The 17182-nt window shown below is 51.0% G+C and overlaps 1 protein-coding gene across 1 annotated transcript in view; it reads right to left on the bottom strand.

Annotated features, from left to right (window-relative positions):
• Window positions 1–3203: 3203 nt before the first annotated feature.
• TNPO3 (transportin 3) overlaps window positions 3204–17182 on the bottom strand; it is a gene marked incomplete at its 5' end in the record, with an annotated part of 52536 nt that continues 38557 nt past the window's right edge. The window contains 6 exons of the mRNA XM_056846798.1: window positions 3204–3296; window positions 6707–6819; window positions 9932–10099; window positions 11829–11985; window positions 13112–13206; window positions 16400–16516. Of these exons, the coding sequence (XP_056702776.1) occupies window positions 3236–3296; window positions 6707–6819; window positions 9932–10099; window positions 11829–11985; window positions 13112–13206; window positions 16400–16516 (711 nt within the window). The remainder of the gene's footprint in view (window positions 3297–6706; window positions 6820–9931; window positions 10100–11828; window positions 11986–13111; window positions 13207–16399; window positions 16517–17182) is intronic.

The raw sequence follows: 17182 nt of genomic DNA, 5'->3' as shown, positions 1-17182 counted from the left end.
GGCAGGAGGGGGAGGCCTCCTATTGGCCAAACTGGGGAAGATGGGTGGAGGCAAGAAGAGAGACGCCAGGCCACACTACGCTAGGGGGGTTACTCTGAGTCAACACCTAGAATAATAGAGTTGGAAGGGGCCAGACAGGCCATCTAGTCCAACCCCCTACTTAATGAGATGAGAGGGAGGGCATCTTGGCCGTCTTCTGGGCATGTAGTAGGGGCCCAAGGTCCCCTGGCGGGCATCCGGACTTGAACGAGGGATTCGAACCACCCCACCAGCCCTCAAACACAAGGAGGGGAACAGCTGCTCAAATGACCATGGAATATCTTCGGGGGGGGGGGGGGAGGTATCAGCCGCAGAGGGAACACTGAGACTCAGCCAGCCGGAGACAAGAACGAGACAGGCTCGGGTGCCGTTTTTTAAACTTTTTATCGCTTTTTATTTCTTTTTGTGTGTGTGTGTGTGTGTGTGTTTTCCCCTCCTTGTTCTCGAGATGGCTACAACACCAGACGGAACAGCACCCCTTCCTGTCTTAACATCTGCGCAGGGCCCCGACTCTTCCCCACCCCGCCCCGAGTCACGGCCTGATCGGTTCGGCGAAGTAAGCCTACCCGTCCCTGTCTCCTCCAGAGTCTCCCTCCCTCTCACCCCTGCCTCGGTTTAAAAAAAAAAAAACATATCCGAAACAAATTTAAACCAAATTTTCAAAAAACCCAAATCAACTAAAAAAAGAAAATATATATATAATATAATATATATTATAACAGTTTATCGAAGTCAGCTACATAGCGAGGGGGGAAGGGCGAGAGAGACCCTCTCCGGGGGGCAGGGGGCAAGATGGCCCTCCTCCTCCCGCCCGCCCCAAAGATACCGTGCCCCATGGCAGTTACCAGTTTTGAGCAATCTTTCCTTTTGGACTTGGGGAGGAGGAGAGGCAGGGCTCTGGAAACCGGGAAGGTGTTTGCAAAAAAAAACAAAAAACATTGAGATGCTCCCCCTTCCTTCCTCCCCACCCCTGCAGGGCAGACTCTGGGTTTGCTAGACAGATAAGATTTTTAATCCCCACGGATCCTTAAGTAATTATTTTCATTTCACAGAAAGTTTTCTACTTTGCTTTTTTTTTTTCCTCTCTCCCCTCTTGCTTTGCTGCCAGGCAAATTAGTTTTCTATCGTTTCGTGGTTTGCTCTTTTTTTAAAAACATTTTATTCCTTTTTTTCCTTTTTCTTTTTTTTTTTTAAAGCAAGTCCATCTGGAAAGCAGCTCCCCACCCCCCGCGATGCCGTAGGTCGGCTGCAGCCATCGATAGTCGCGGATAAGTTGCGCCCCCCCTTTTTTTGTGTTTTCCTCTCTTTCTCTCTCTCTCACTCACAAGCAGGAACTTCACCGACTCGATCTCGCGGCGAAGCGTCTCTTCCGGTCCGGCGGGACACCCCAAAGCGAGTCGGAGCCCTCGGCCACAATGAAGTTTGCTGGTTGTGGGACAGAGTCTTGGTTATGTTTTATTTCCTCTTCTGAAAATAAAGACAGTCCTGGGAAAGGGGACAGAAAAGGGGGTCAGCTTCCAACGTGCAAAAGGGACAATTTCCTGGCCCAGGCTGCCCTCACGAGGCTGGATCACATGGACCTGTTCCACTAACAGGGATGCTTTCCCCCAACTCTTGTGGGGGGGGGGGAGGCTGCTGCGCGGGAGGAAAGGAAAGCACCCAGTTAGCAGAACAGGTCTGCAGGACTCAATCCATCATGAACAAAAAACACAGGCCCCGAACAGGGAAGTTTTATAGAACCGAGCACTTTTCAAAAGCTTTTTGCATAGTAGTTTTTACGTTTGGGAGCCTAACCTAAGAACATGAGAAAGGCCCTGCTGGATCAGACTCAGGCCCATCAAGTCCAGCAGTCTGTTCACACAGAGGCCAACCAGGTGCCTCTAGGAAGCCCACAAACAAGGTAACTGCAGCAGCACCATTCTGCCTGTGTTCCACCGCACCTGATATAATAGGCATGCTGCTCTGATCCTGGAAGGAATAGGGATGCATCATGACTAGTATCTATTTTGATTAGTAGCCATGGATAGCCCTCTCCTCCAGGAACATGTCCACTCCCCTCTTAAAGCCTTCCAAGTTGGCAGCCATCACCCCATCCTGGGGCAGGGAGTTCCACAACTTAACTAAGCGTTGTGTGAAGAAATACTCCCTTTTATCTGTTTTGAATGTCTCACTCTCCAGCTTCAGCAGATGACCCCGTGTTCTGGTATTATGAGAGAGGGAGAAAGGCCTGACAGAGTTTTGTGAAGCCCAGCAGTCAATCACTCTGTAGTGGGGACGAAAGATGCAGGGCACAATTCACTGGGGGTCCCGGGTCCAAATAAGGTAGAAGAATTCCATGTTACGCTGTCATTGGACAGTTTATTTTAAGTTTTCTATGCTGCCCCGCCCCCCACGGTTTCCGAACAAAGTCAGAGAGTTAACCAATCCAGCAAAAAGAAATACCAAACACACAAGAGCTAGAATTCAAGTCCAGCTGCACCCTAGAGACCAACATGATTTTGGGGTATAAGCTTTCGAGAGTCAAACCTCCCTGCTTGTATCTGACGAAGGGAGCTTTAAAAATCAAAGGCTCAGACCTGGAAAATCTTGCCGGTCTCGAACCTTGCTCCTCTACTGCAGACCAACAGGGCCAGCCTCTGAAACTGTGGGACACACAAGATAGCCAACATATTCTGTCTAATGCAGTGATCCTGCATTTGATAGTGGGAGGGGCTGTGGCTCAGTGGTAGAGCATCTGCTTGGCATGCAGAAGGTCCCAGGTTCAATCCCTGGCATCTCGTTAATGGGGCCAGGCAAGTAGGTGATGGGAAAGACCTCTACCTGAGACCCTGGAGAGCCGCTGCCAGTCTGAGTAGACAATACTGACTTGGATGGACCAAGGGTCTCATTCAGTAGAAGGCAGCTTCACGTGTGCCTTGACCTTTGCAGAAGGTCCCAGGTTCAATCCCTGGCATCTCCAGTTAAAGAGACCAGGCAAGTAGGTGATGTGAAAGACCTTTGCCTGAGCCACTGCCGGTCTGATTGAGTATAAGGCAGCTTCATGTCACCCAACACAAAAGAAGCAGTGACCCTCTCCCATGTGAAAATCCTAGCCAGGCACTGGAAGCCCCCATTCCAACCTTCAAGCCCAGGACCCCAAGAGCAGGGAGGGAGGTTCTGCTCACCTGGGAGACAGGCAGACCGAAGGCGGTGCAGGCTACCGGAACAGCCTGGTGAAGTCCCTCAGAGCCCAGCAAACCTGTTTGCACTCCTCGGCACTAGAGACGGAGGTGGAAGGGGGAAAAAGGAGAGTCTCGTTATTTTGGGGGAAGGAAACTGCAAATGCTCCAATTCTTTGGCCCTCTCTCGTGGGACCCTCTGCACTTGCACGTGCCAAGGGGAAGCCATGTTGTGGGAATCAGGAACCGTACTGAAGAAACCCTTTTCAAAAAGGATGCGGACAGAATGGAGCGGGTGCAGAGGAGAGCGACGAGGAGGATCAGGGGCCTGGAGGCCGAGCCCTGCCAGGAAAGGCTGAGGGACTCGGGAATGTTCAGTCTGGAGAAGAGGAGGTTGAAGGGGGACATGATTGCTCTTCCTGCCCACTCTCTCCAAGCCGTGCATAATTTTATAGACCTCTATCAGGTCTCCCCTTAACAGCCTTCTTTCCAAGCTAAACAGCCCTAGGTGTTTTAACCGCTCCTCATAGGGCCGTCGCTCTCGTCCCCTGATCATTTTGGTTGCTCTTTCCTGCACCTTCTCAAGCTCTGCAATATCCCTTTTTGAGATGTGGTGACCAGAACTATACACAGTATTCCAAGTGTGATTACTGAGCCAAGCTGTATGTAGACAACCAGCATATTTGCCTGTCGGGGTTTTGCGCCCTTTTCCACAACCCCAAAAGCAGAGTACGGGGGCCTTCACCAGGCACGCCGACAGAAGCCGCTCGGAAGAGCCAAGTCCATCCCAGCTTGGGAGGGAAGCCTCGATTGCCAAGGAAGGAAAGGCAGGATGTCTGCCAGCAAAGGTGGCTTTTGGGCGTGAGCCGTCAGCAAGAGGCAGAGGGACAGGCCAGGGCTTGCCCCAGACCTGCCGGGGAAGGGACTCCCGTCTGCTGGCAGAGCTGTAGGTACAGAGAGGGCCCCGGCCAGGTGCCAACTTGCCCGACCCAGCCGGGCCGCGCTGACAGAAGCTGCAGAGCAGGCCTGAGCATCCCTTGTGGTTTTCCCCTCCCAAAAGGAGCAGAGCCCCGGCATGCGCAAGACCAGAAAAACCTGATCGGCAACGGAGAGGAAGAGGGGAAAGCCAGACCCCGGCTGACAGCTGGCTGGACCCAGGAACCTTCCGGGCTCTGCTCACCTCGGGGGGCGCTTTGGACGCCGCACCCCGGTCCTCTGCCCACAGAGGGGGCGACGGCTCTGGAGTGCCCAGCGCCCCACGTTAGCAACCTTTGGGACAGAAAGGGCGACGTTTCCGGCGTGTGGAACTCAGGCCCGGACCGAGGGGTGGCACCCACCAACCGGCGCGCCCCCTTGTGCACACGGAAAGGGAGCCGCCCCCCAGGGAGTTCTCCCGCACAAGCCTCACGGAAAGCAACAAGTGCTTCGCATCAGACCCCTTCCGTTCATTCCCATGTGAACCTCGGCCAGGAGAGGCCCGCCAGGAATTGCATCCGGGCGGGCTGCGTCCCTTGGCCTTCCCCTCCATGGCCCAAACCACAGGAGGGCAGGGGAGGTGGGAGGTGTGCCAGCTGCCAGGCAAAGGTGGAGGCTGCGCTGTTGCTTTTGCTGCTCAGGCAAAGGGCGGACTGTTTCTCTAGGCTGGAGCAACGGAAGCACCGGAGTATGTTTTCGGAGACCTGAATTCAGCTGTCCGTAGCTTTCAAGCAGAGACAGAACCGGCTGGCAGGAATTCTCTGGCTGCTTCAGGGGGGCCAACGTCATAGACTTATAGAGATGGAAGGGGCCATACAGGCCATCTAGTCCGACCCCCTGCTCAATGCAGGATCAGCCTAGAGCATCCCTGACAAGTGCTTGTCCAGCCTCTGCTTAACGACTGCCAGTGAGGGGGAGCTCATCATCTCTCTAGGCAGCCGATTCCACTGTTGAACAACTCTGACTGTAAAAAAAAAATTTTCCCTAACATCCAGCCAGTACCTTTCCACCCGCAATTTAAACCCATTATTGCGAGTCCTGTTGTCTGCTGCCAACAGGAGCAGCTCCCTGCCTTCCTCTATGTGACAGCCCTTCAAATACTTCCAGAGAGCAATCCTGTCCCCCCCTCAACCTCCTCTTCTCCAGGCTGAACATTCCCGAGTCCCTCAGCCTTTCCTCGCAGGGCTCGGTCTACAGGCCCCAGATCATCCTCCTCGCTCTCCTCGGCACCCGCTCCATTCTGTCCACATCCTAAAGCTACTCCTCCACCCCGAGCCACTCCCAATGGCTGCACAATAATAGGCAGATGATGAGAGGGAGGGTATCTTGGCCATCTTCTGGTCACTAGGAGTGTGGAGTGGGGAGGTAGTTGTGAATTTCCTGCATTGTGCAGGGGGCTGGACTTGATGGCCCTGGTGGTCCCTTCCAACTCTATGATTCTATGATTCTAATAGACCCGCTTCCCCAATTTGTTCATTTTTCTCTTCTGCTGAAACATTTTTCCTCTCTTTTCTGAGAGGGGTCAAAAACGGTGTGGGGGCAGGCTTTGTGGTCATTTGAGGGGAAGACTCAGAAGACTGGTGAGCATGGGGGGCTAAGTGGGTGTGGTTAAAGAGAGGGGAGGGACCAAGAGGGAAAGGCCAAGGGGCCCCCCATTAGAGCAGCGGGGGGGGAATCCTAGCCTGCCACCCCCACCCCCCTCCAGAGCTTTACATCAGTCCTCAAATTGCCAATTTGTTGGGGACACCTAAGGTTGCCAACTCCAGGCTGGGAGATTCAGGGGGGGCTGGAGAAGGCTGGGGGGGGAGGAGGAGGAGGGAGAGTTGGTTTGTATAGGCTGACTTTCTCTACCACTTAAGGAAGAATCAAACAGGCTTACTATCGCCTTCCCTCCCCTCCCCACAACAGACACCCTGTTAGGTAGGTGAGGCTGAGAGAGCTCTAAGAGAGCTGTGACTAGCCCAAGGTCACCCAGCTGGCTTCATGTGCAGGAGTGGGGAAACCAACCCAGTTCACCAGGTTAGTGACCGCAGCTCATGTGGAGGAGTGGGGAATCAAACCCGGTTCTCCTGATCAGAATCCACCGCCCCAAACCACTATTCTTAACCACTATACCACGCTGGCTCCCTTGGGGGTATAATGCCATACAGCCCACCCTCCAAAGCAGCCATTTTCTCCAGGGGAACCCATCTCTGTAGCTGGGGATCCATTGGAATTCTGGGAGATTTCCAGGCCCCATCTGGAGGTCGGCATCCCGCTGGGCCCAAATAACTGCTGAGCAGCTATGGGGTCTAAGAGCAACAGAGCAGGCTGGGGAGGGGAGAGAGACCACCCCTGGGTCTCCGTCTGCTTTGAAGAAGACTCCTAGGGAGGAGCCGGCTTTCCCTCTTTTCTGCACCAATCTCTAGAAGGGGCAGAGACCCAGATGTGGCCCTCAGGCCACGAGAAGGGCCCGTACCCCCTGTGCCGGGGACTGTCCCCCAACCCGCGCCTTTGCAAACCGGCCCCCCTCCTCTCCCCCGGCTGCCACTGACCTCGTGACCTGCTTGTGGAAGTCCGTCAGCTGCTTGTGCGTCACTTGCATGGCTCCCCCCGATGTTTCCTTTGGTAAGCCCTTCAGCGAGTTCTCCAGCCAGCGACAAAAGGTCTGGGGTGGGGGTGGGGGAAGAGAAGGACAAAAATATTTTTTTCCCAACTAAGAAGCAACTCACAAGAAAGGGATTCTCAGGCGATCTCCTAGGAGCCTCTCCCAGTCAAAAAACAAGAAAGCCATCCCTCCTCATAAGAACATAAGAAAGGTCCTGCTGGATCAGACCAAAGGCCCATCAAGTCCAGCAGCCCGTTCACACTGTGGCCATCAGGTGCCTCTGGGAAGCCCACAAACAAGATGACTGTAGCAGCATTACCCTGCTTGTGTTCCACAGCATCTAATATAATAGGCCTGCTCCTCTGATCCTGGTTTGTGGATGCTGAACATAAGAACACAAGAAAGGCCCTGCTGGATCAGACCAAGGCCCATCAAGTCCAGCAGTCTGTTCACACAGTGGCCAACCAGGTGCCTCTAAGAAGCCTCTAACAAGATGAGTGCAGCAGCACCATCCTGCCCGTGTTCCACCGCACCCAAAATAATAGGCATGCTCCTCTGATACTACAGAGAATAGCTATGCAGCATGACTAGTATCCATTCTAACTAGCAGCCATGAATACCCCTCTCCTCCATGAATATGTCCACTCCCCTCTTAAAGCCCTCCAAGCTGGCAGCCATCACCACATCCTGGGGCAGGGAGTTCCACAATTTAACTATGCGTTGTGTGAAAAAATACTTCCTTTAATCTGTTTTTAATCTCTCACCCTCCAGCTTTAGCAGATGACCCCGTGCTCTAGTATTATGGGAGAGGAAAACTTCTCCCTGTCCACTCTCTCCAAACCATGCATAATTTTATAGACCTCTATCATGTCTCCCCTTAACCGCCTTCTTTCCAAGCTAAACAGCCCTAAGAGTCTTAACCGCTCCCCGTAGGACAGTTGCTCTAGTCCCTTAATCATTTTGGTTGCTCTTTTCTGCACCTTCTCAAGCTCTGTAATATCCTTTTTTAGGTGTGGTGACCAGAACTGTACACAGTATTCCAAGTGTGGTCTCACCATAGATTTGTACAAGGGCAGTATGATATCAGAAGTTTATTCTCTATTCCTCGTCTAATTATGGCCAGCATAGAATTTGCCTTTTTTACAGCAGCCGTACACTGGGTTGACATCTTCATTGAGCTATCCACTACCACCCCAAGATCTCTTTCTTGGTCTGTCGCTGCCAGCACAGATCCCATCAGTGTATATGTGAAGTTGGGATTTTTTGCCCCAATATGCATCACTTTACACTTGCTCACATTGAATCTCATTTGCCATTTTAATGCCCATTCTTCCAGTACGCAGAGATCCTTCTGGAGCTCTTCACAGTCCTATTTTGTTTTAACCACCCTAAATAATTTGGTGTCATCTGCAAACTTGGCTACTTCACTGTTTAACCCCAACTCCAGGTCATTGATGAACAGGTTGAAAAGCACCGGTCCCAACACAGATCCCTGAGGCACCCCACTGCTCACATCCCGCCATTGTGAGAACTGACCATTGATTCCTACTCTCTGCTTCCTATTTTTCAGCCAGCTCTCAATCCATAAGAGGACTTGTCCTCTTATCCCGTGACTATGAAGTTGCAGTCTTTGGTGGGGGACTTTGTCAAAAGCTTTTTGGAAATCCAAATACACAATATCCACATGCTCATTCCTGTCCACATGATGATGTGCCCAGAGGCCTCTGGGTATCAGGTGTACTCCTTAACCGAATCATAAGACCACCATCCCACAGCTCCCCCAAATTAGGACCCTTTTATGGTGCAGCCTAAAACTCAGTGCTTCTCTTCCCTCGGGGCAAACCCCCATGAAATTATGGGAATTCACATTTAGAGGGGGCAGAACCAATCATTTGCTGGCCCCAGGGTCAATCCCCAGAGATGGGCAAGGTCTCTCTGTGCTGGGAGTCCTGGAGAATCAGCGCAGGGCTGAAAAAGCAGCCCTGAGCTTTCGTGAGAATAAGCTTTGTTTTGTCCCCCCCCCCCCGCCACACACACACGGTTCAAGACACGAGTTCCGAAAGCATCTCAAGAGGCGTTACCAAACGCATCTCCAAACGATGAGGGATAGAAACTTGTTTCAAATAGGCTTTTTCGTTCCGTTTGGCATTCCCTCAATGGTCCTGCCTTCCTAACCATTGTTTTAATTGCTTTTTTTAATGTTATGAGTGTATTTTAAGCCTGTTTTTAAATTGTTTTAACGATGTGTTTTTTTTGTGGGGATTGATTTTAATGGTTTTTAAAACGAGATGGAATTGTGTATGTTTTAACTTGTTCGCTGACTCAGTGGCCCTTGTAAGGGCAGAACGAAAGGATGCAAATTTGGGGAATAGAAGTGAAATAAATAAGATACAAGAGAGGATGTTCCCAACACGCAACCATCTAGGGAAGGGCCATGGCTCAGTGGTAGAGCGTCTGCTTGGCATGCAGGAGGTCCCAGGTTGAATCCCCGGCATCTCCAGTTAAAGGGACCAGGTAAGTAGGTGATTTGAAAGACCTTTCTTTGCCTGAGACCCTGGAGAGCCGCTGCCTGCCTGAGTAGATAATACTGACTTCGATGGACCAATGGTCTGATTCAGTATAAGGCAGCTTCATGTGTAGTTCTTTTATTAATGGACTCACTGAGAGAATCAGTTGCATAGGTCATGGGGGGGCCGTGGCTCAGTGGTACAGCATCTGCTTGGCATGCAGAAGGTCCCAGGTTCAATCCCCGGCATCTCCAGTTAAAGGGACTAGGCAAGTAGGTGATGTGAAAGACCTCAGCCTGAGACCCTGGAGAGCAGCTGCCCGTCTGCGTAGACAATATTGACTTTGATGGACCTTGATGGTCTGATTCAGTATAAGCAGCTTCATGTCTTCAAGTGTTCAACCGGATTGCGCAGCGATCCCTCACACACACTGGAAAGAGCTCGTAATGAACATTTGCAGACGCTGAGCCAGGGAAGAGAAACACCGGCAATACAAGCCACCAGAAGCCTCAGATTGCTGGTGATGCTCTGTGTCCGGACTACAGCAGGCCGGGCGCCCGGCCATTCCAGTAACAACAACCCTCAGCCCTCCTCTCTGCCTGATTTCCACCCACCCACCCACCATGCGCCCAGCCCCAACTCCCACTTCCGGCCCCGGTCCTTACCGGCCTGTCGACCTGCATGATCTCCCACAGCACCTCGGCCACATCGGGCAGGGTGTAAGGCGGAAGGCAGAAACAGCTGGTGTGCAGGAGCTGGCTCACAAGCTGCTGCCCCAGCTGGGTCATCACCTGCCCAATGAGCTCCTTCCGGGCCTCAAAGTCCTCTTCATGCTGCAGGGAGAGAGAGAGAGGTCTTTCACATCACCTTACTTACCTGGTTCCTTTAACTGGAGATGCCGGGGGGGGGGGATTGAACCTGGAACCTTCTGCATGCGAAGCAGAGGATCTGCCACTGAGCCATGGTCCCTCCTCAGAACACATGAAGCTGCTTTATGCTGAACCTTGTTCCATCAGGTCAGTACTCTCTATAAAGATGGGCAGCAGCTCTTCAGGGTCTCAGGAAGAGGTCTTTCACATCACCTACCACCTGATCTTTTTAGTTGGAGATTGAACCTGGGACCTTCAGCATGCCAAGCAGATGCTCTACCACTGAGCCACGGCCCTCTTCTGAACAGAACTCCCCCAGGAAGCTATTTTCTACTGAGTCTGATCATTGGGCCATCAAATACGGTCTGCGGCTCTCCAAGGTCTCAGGCGGAGATCTTTCCCATAATCTATTACCTGATCCTGTTAAACTGGAGACACTGGGGATTGAACCTGGGACCTTCTGCATGCAAAATGGATGCTCTATCAGAGTCACAGCCAGACTGCAATCTAGAACTTCAGGGACTGGAGAGCTGACTTCCAGGCAAGCTGGCTGAACATTTCTGAGAAGGCCTCGCTAAGACTTGAAGCTCAACAGGCTGTTGCTTATAACTGGGAACTTTCCACTCATCCCGGGCCACACGAAGTCCTTGCTAGGACTTGGGAAAGTCCTTGGGAAAGAAAAATGCGATCTTGGGCTGCATCAATGGAAGTAGTGTCCAGATCATGCAAAGTGATGGTATCACTTTACTCTGTTCTGGTTAGACCTCAACTAGAGTACTGTGTTCAGTTTTGGGCACCGCAATTTAAGAAAGATGTAGACAAGCTAGAACATGTCCAGAGGAGGGTAACAAAGATGGTGAGGGGTCTGGAGCCCAAGTCCTATGAGGAAAGGTTGAAGGAGCTGGGTATGTTTAGCCTGAAGAGGAGAAGACTGAGAGGGGATATGATAACCATGTTCAAGTACTTGAAGGGCTGTCATATGGAGGATGGAGCTGAGTTGTTTTCTGTTGCCCCAGAAGGTCCGGACCAGAACCAACGGGTTGAAATTAAATCAGAAGAGTTTCCATCTAGACATTAGGAAGAATTTTCAAACAATTGCATTGGTTCCTCAGTGGAACAGGCTTTCTCCGGAGGTGGTGGGCTCTCCTTCCCTGGAGGTTTTTAAGCAGAGGCCAGATGGCCATCTGTCAGCAATGCTGATTCTATGACCTTAGGCAGTTCATGAGAAGGGAGGGCACCTTGGCCATCTTCTGGGCATGGACTAGGGGTCACTAGGGGCATATTGGGGAGGTTGTTGTGAATTTCCTACATTGTGCAGGGAGTTGGACTAGATGACCCTGGTGGTCCCTTCCAACTCTATGATTCTATGATTCCTCCTTCTTTGGAGGTTGTTAAGCAGAGGCTAGATGGCCATCTGACAACAATGCTGATTCTGTGAACTTAGGCAGATAGTGAGAGGGAGGGCAGGAAGGAATGAGCCAGAGCTTGGCTCTCGTGGCCCTTTCTTGCATGTCCAGGGTTATGCCACTTTTGGAGTCAGGAAGAAATTTTCCTCCAGGCCAGATTGGCCAGGGATTTTGGAGGGGGTTTTTTGGGCATAGTGTGGTCCCTTCCAACTCTATGATTCTCGTTCTCAGTCTACCCAGAAGAAGGGAGATTCACAGGGGCCCTCCTTCCCCTCTTTGCCACTCACATCATTGGCCACTCCCGTGTGGACAAGATCGCGCAAGAACTTCATGACGCTGCAGTTGGCATCGCGGTGGTCCAGGGTGGTGGCAGCAATCGCCCACTGCAAGATGTGGAGGATGACTTGGCTCCGGAGCAACGTGATCGGACTGCGCTGGATGAACCTGAACGGAGAGGGCCAGTCAAGAACCTGTTTCGTACACAGAGCCTACAGCACGCATGAGCGGGGAGGGGAAAAGCAGGGCCACGAATCTCTTTGTCCCCAACCACAGTGGGCGTCCTGTCAGCGGCCGGGCCCCATTCGAGCAGCTGGCATTGGCCGCTTCGTTGCCAGGAACCCTGCCCCGGCTCACTGTTCCCACCCAGCGCCCACACCTGATCTCCAGAAGAAACAGCACTCACAGCCTCAAGTGAAAAGGAAGGACCTTTGGGGCACAGCGGGGCCTTGACAGAGGTGGCCACTAAGCTTTGGAACGCATTGCTCACCCACCCCAAAGGTCCAGAAGTGTTGACCTTCAAAACAGGGGGTCCCCACCAAGTGTTTTTAGAGAGTGGGTGGGGCTAAATGGGGCTTCTCCTCAGTGAGGCTTGAAGCTGCCTTATACTGAATCTGACCCTTGGTCTACTCAGACTGTCAGCGGATCTCCACGGTCTCAGGCCGAGGTCTTTCACATCACCTACTTGCTAGTCCCTTTAACTGGAGATGCTGGGGATTGAACCTGGGACCTTCTACATGCCAACCCTCCCTGAAATACTTTATCCTGAGTCAACAGAGAATACACATGAACACAAATGAAGCTGCCTTCTACCGAACCAGACCCTTGGTCCATCAAAGTCAGTATTGTCTACTCAGACTGCCAGCAGCTCTCCAGGGTCTCAGACAGAAAAAGGTCTTTCACATCACCTACTTGCCTGGTCCTTTTAACTGGAGATGCCGGGGATTGAACCCGGGACCTTCTGCATGCCAAGCAGAGGCTCTACCACTGAGCTACAGCCCTTTGAGTGGCTGTGCAGATTTTTTAAAACGTTGCTTTGGCAGCAGCTGCCACCATGGCACAAGGATCTTCACCATGTGACTGAAGGGAAGCTGCTGGCAGCCGTTTTGTGGCTGCACCCACAAAGGTGCCCGCAGGCTCAAAAAGGAATTCCAAAGGTGCCCGCAGGCTCAAAAAGGTTGGGGATCCCTGTCTTAGAACAATACAGGAGCATTTTGTCCCTTGGTTGGCTGCAGACAGTTACGCATCAGTCTGGCGCATGCCAGGCCAAGGGGCTGGCTCAGGGCTTATGTACCTGGTTGCCAGCCGGAAGAGGTCATCCACAGTGTCCGGGTGGTTCTGGAGGCCATTTGGTTGCTCGATGAGCCGGAACGTGGGGACGCACAGAGCCTAGGATGAAGAAGAAAGTTACTACCTTGCTGGATCAGGGGAATGCTGTAGACATAATCCGGATCCGGCCCTCGGGCCGTAGTTTGAGGACCCCTAGTCTAGACATTAGGAAGAACTTTCTAACAGTCAGAGCGGTTCCTCAGTGGAACAGGCTTCCTCGGGAGGTGGTGAGCTCTCCTTCCCTGGAGGTTTTTAAGCAGAGGCTAGATGGCCATCTGTCAGCAATGCTGATTCTATGAACTTAGACAGATCATGAGAGGGAGGGCACCTTGGCTATCTTCTAGGCATGGAGTAGGGGACACTGGGGGTGTGGGAGGGAGGTAGTATTGAATTTCCTGCATTGTGCAATGGGTTGGACTAGGTGGTCCCTGCCAACTCCTTGATTCTATGAACCTCCACTTTGAGGTCAGGAAGCAATTTTCCTCCAGGCCAGATTGACCATTCCTATGAGAAGGAAAAATGGGAGGAGCCTAAAGAGGTCTGGGTGGCTCCATAAACAGCTTTTTGAAGAGTTGAGAAATAAAAAAGACTCATTTAGGAAGTGGAAGGAGGGCCTTATAACCAAAGAGGAATATAAGCAAATAACTAGTGCTTGTAGGGAGAGTGTTAGGAAAGCTAAAGCTCAGTATGAACTTAGGCTAGCGAGAGATGCTAAACACAACATAAAAAGGGTTCTTTTCCTATGTACAGAGTAAGAGTAAGAACAAGGACAAGATAAGCCCATTGCGTGGACCGGAAAGCGAAATTGTAACAAGAGATGAAGAGAGGGCAGAACTCCTCAATTCCTACTTTTCCTCAGTTTTTTCTCGTGAGGGAAATGGTGCTCAACATGGCATAAACAGAACATGTGATGAGGGAAGGGATTTGCAGCCTAGAATTGGCATTGGGGTAGTGCACAAACACCTGGTTTCTTTAAATGAAACAAAATCCTCTGGGCCAGATGAATTGCACCCAAGGGTACTCAAAGAACTTGCAGATGTAATTTCGGAACCTCTGTCCATTATATTTGAAAAGTCTTGGCAAACAGGTGAGGTGCCAGAAGACTGGAGGCGGGCAAATGTTGTCCCCATCTTCAAGAAGGGGAAAAAGGAAGATCCAGGTAACTACCGACCCATCAGCTTGACTTCTATACCAGGAAAAGTGTTCGAACAAATCATCAGTCAGTCCTTGAGCATTTAGAAAGGATGGATCTGATCACTAAGAACCAGCATGGGTTTCTCAAGAATAAGTCATGTCAGACTAATCTTATCTCCTTTTTTGAGAAAGTTACTACCAGTACCTTGCTGGATCAGGGGAATGCTGTAGACATAGTTTATCTAGATTTCAGTAAGGCTTTTGGTAAGGTTCCACACAGTATTCTAGTTGACAAATTGGGAAAATGTGGGTTAGATCCTATTATTGTTAGATGGATCTGCAACTGGTTGACAGATCGTACCCAAAGAGTGCTAGTTAAGTTCCTCGTCGACTTAGTGAAGTGACTAGTGGAGTTCCTCAGGGATCTGTCCTGGGCCCTGTGTTGTTCAACATCTTTATAAATGATTTGGATGAAGGAATAGAGGGGATGCTTATTCAATTTGCAGATGATACTAAATTGGGAAGGGTAGCAAATACGGTAGAAGACAGAGCCAAGATGCAGGATGATCTTGACAGGCTGGAGAAATGGGCTAGAACTAATAAAATGCACTTCAGCAAAGACAAATTTAAAGTTCTGCATTTAGGTAAGAAAAATCAAATGCATAATTATAGGATGGGGGAGACTTGTTTGAGCAGTAGTGTGTGTGAAAAGAATCTTGGGGTCTTAGTAGACCAAACACTGAACATGAGTCAGCAGTGTGATGCTGTAACTAAAAAGGCAAATGCGGTCTTGGGCTGCATCAACCGAAGTATAGTGTCCAGATGACGCGAAGTGATGGTATCGCTTTACTCTGCTCTGGTTAGACCTCAACTAGAGTACTGTGTTCAGTTTTGGGCACCACAATTTAAGAAAGATGTAGACAAGCTAGAACGTGTCCAGAGAAGGGCAACAAAGATGGTGAGGGGTCCGGAGACCAAGTCCTATGAGGAAAGGTTGAAGGAGCTGGGTATGTTTAGCCTGAAGAGGAGAAGACTGAGAGGGGATATGATAACCATGTTCAAGTACTTGAAGGGCTGTCATATAGAGGAGGGTGCTGCGTTGTTTTCTGTTGCCTCAGAAGGTCGGACCAGAACCAACGGGTTGAAATTAAATCAACAGAGTTTCCGTCTAGACATTAGGAAGAATTTTCTAACAGTTACAGAGGTTCCTCAGTGGAACAGGCTTCCTCAGGAGATGGTAAGCTTTCCTTCCCTGGAGGTTTTTAAGAAGAGGTTAGATGGCCATCTGTCAGCAATGCTGATTCTGTGACCTTAGGCAGATGGTGAGAGGGAGGGCATCTTGGCCATCTTCTGGTCACTAGGGGTGTTGAGGGGGGAGGTAGTTGTGAATATCCTGCATTGTGCAGGGGGTTGGACTTGATGGCCCTGGTGGTCCCTTCCAACTCTATGATTCTATGACCAGGGGTCCTGGAGGGGAGTTTTTTTGGCCATCTTCTGGGCATGGCGTAGGGGTCACTGGTAGTGTGGGGGGAAGGTAGTTGTGAATTTCCTGCATTGTGCAGGGGGTTGGACTAGATCAGAGCTTCTTAAACTTTTTCCACTCGTGATTCCGGGTATATAGGTATATAAAATAGGCATACAAATCAAACATTTACTGATAATAAATCAACTTTTTCGAGACCTCCACATTCAGTTGCGCGACCCACAGTTTAAGAAGCTTGGGACTAGATGACCGTGGTGGTCCCTTCCAACTCTATGGTTCTATTATTCTAGTATTGTTAATTGGCTTTGTCTGTGTCCTCTATAAAGTTTGCATCTCTGGTACCTGCCATTAAATTTTATGGTGCACGTGGCCCGGCGACCAAGTGACATTTATGTCACATCCGGCCCTTGTGAGTTCGACACCCCTGATCTAGACTGACCCACTATAAAGGTATCCTTCTAATGCAGCACTAGACCAATAAGGAAGTAGCAGGGCAGAAACCCTGGAAAACACCTTCTAATAAACAAGCCCATCTGTCCTTGCTTCCCAAGGTCGCCTCGGCAACGTCCACCAGCACACTCACGCAAAGCCCGGAACAGCGGAAGGCAGCGCTGAACCCGGCCAGCCGGGACTTACCTGCAGCATGTCGAGCAGCCCCTGCCGGCAGCCCTCCTCCATCCCGTACTCATCCACCAGGATGCTCCCCAGGTAGAGGAAACAGGAATGCTGGTGCTCCTGATAGACGTTCACCATCTGCCGAGAAAAGAGGCATGCATCAGAGGAACGGCGTCCGGGGGGGGGGGGGGAAGAGAGAGAGAGAGACCTTAGCACCTCGTCAAGGAGCCAGAGGCTTCAAAACTAAACAAGTTTAAGACCCATCAGCACCAGAACTATGCAAATCCAAGAGCCACAGCATAGACCAAGGGGTCTCCAACATGGCTCCAGGATCAGAGGAGCGTGCCTATTATATGAGGTGCTGTGGAACACAGGCAGGATAATGCTGCTGCAGTCGCCTTGTTTGTGGGCTTCCTACAGGCACCTGATTAGCTATGGTGTGAACACACTGCTGGACTTGATGGGCCTGGGTCAGATCCAGCAGGACTTTTCTTATGTTCTCATTGTGGAACTCCCTGCCCCAGGATGTGATGATGGCTGCCGACTTGGAAGGCTTTAAGAGGGGAGTGGACATGTTCATGGAGGAGAGGGCTATTCATGGCTCCTAGTCAAAATGGATACTAGTCACGATGCATACCTATTCTCTCCAGGATCAGAGGAGCATGCCTATTATATTAGGTACTGTGGAACACAGGCAGGATAATGCTGCTACAGTCGCCTTGTTTGGGGGCTTCCTGGAGGCACCTGGTTGGCCACTGTGTGAACAGACTACCGGACTTGATGGGCCTGGATCTGATACAGCAT

The sequence above is a fragment of the Euleptes europaea genome, chromosome 3 (genome assembly GCF_029931775.1).
Source record: "Euleptes europaea isolate rEulEur1 chromosome 3, rEulEur1.hap1, whole genome shotgun sequence".
Taxonomy (NCBI): Eukaryota; Metazoa; Chordata; class Lepidosauria; order Squamata; family Sphaerodactylidae; genus Euleptes; species Euleptes europaea.
This window is presented reverse-complemented; position numbering and strand designations above follow the sequence as displayed.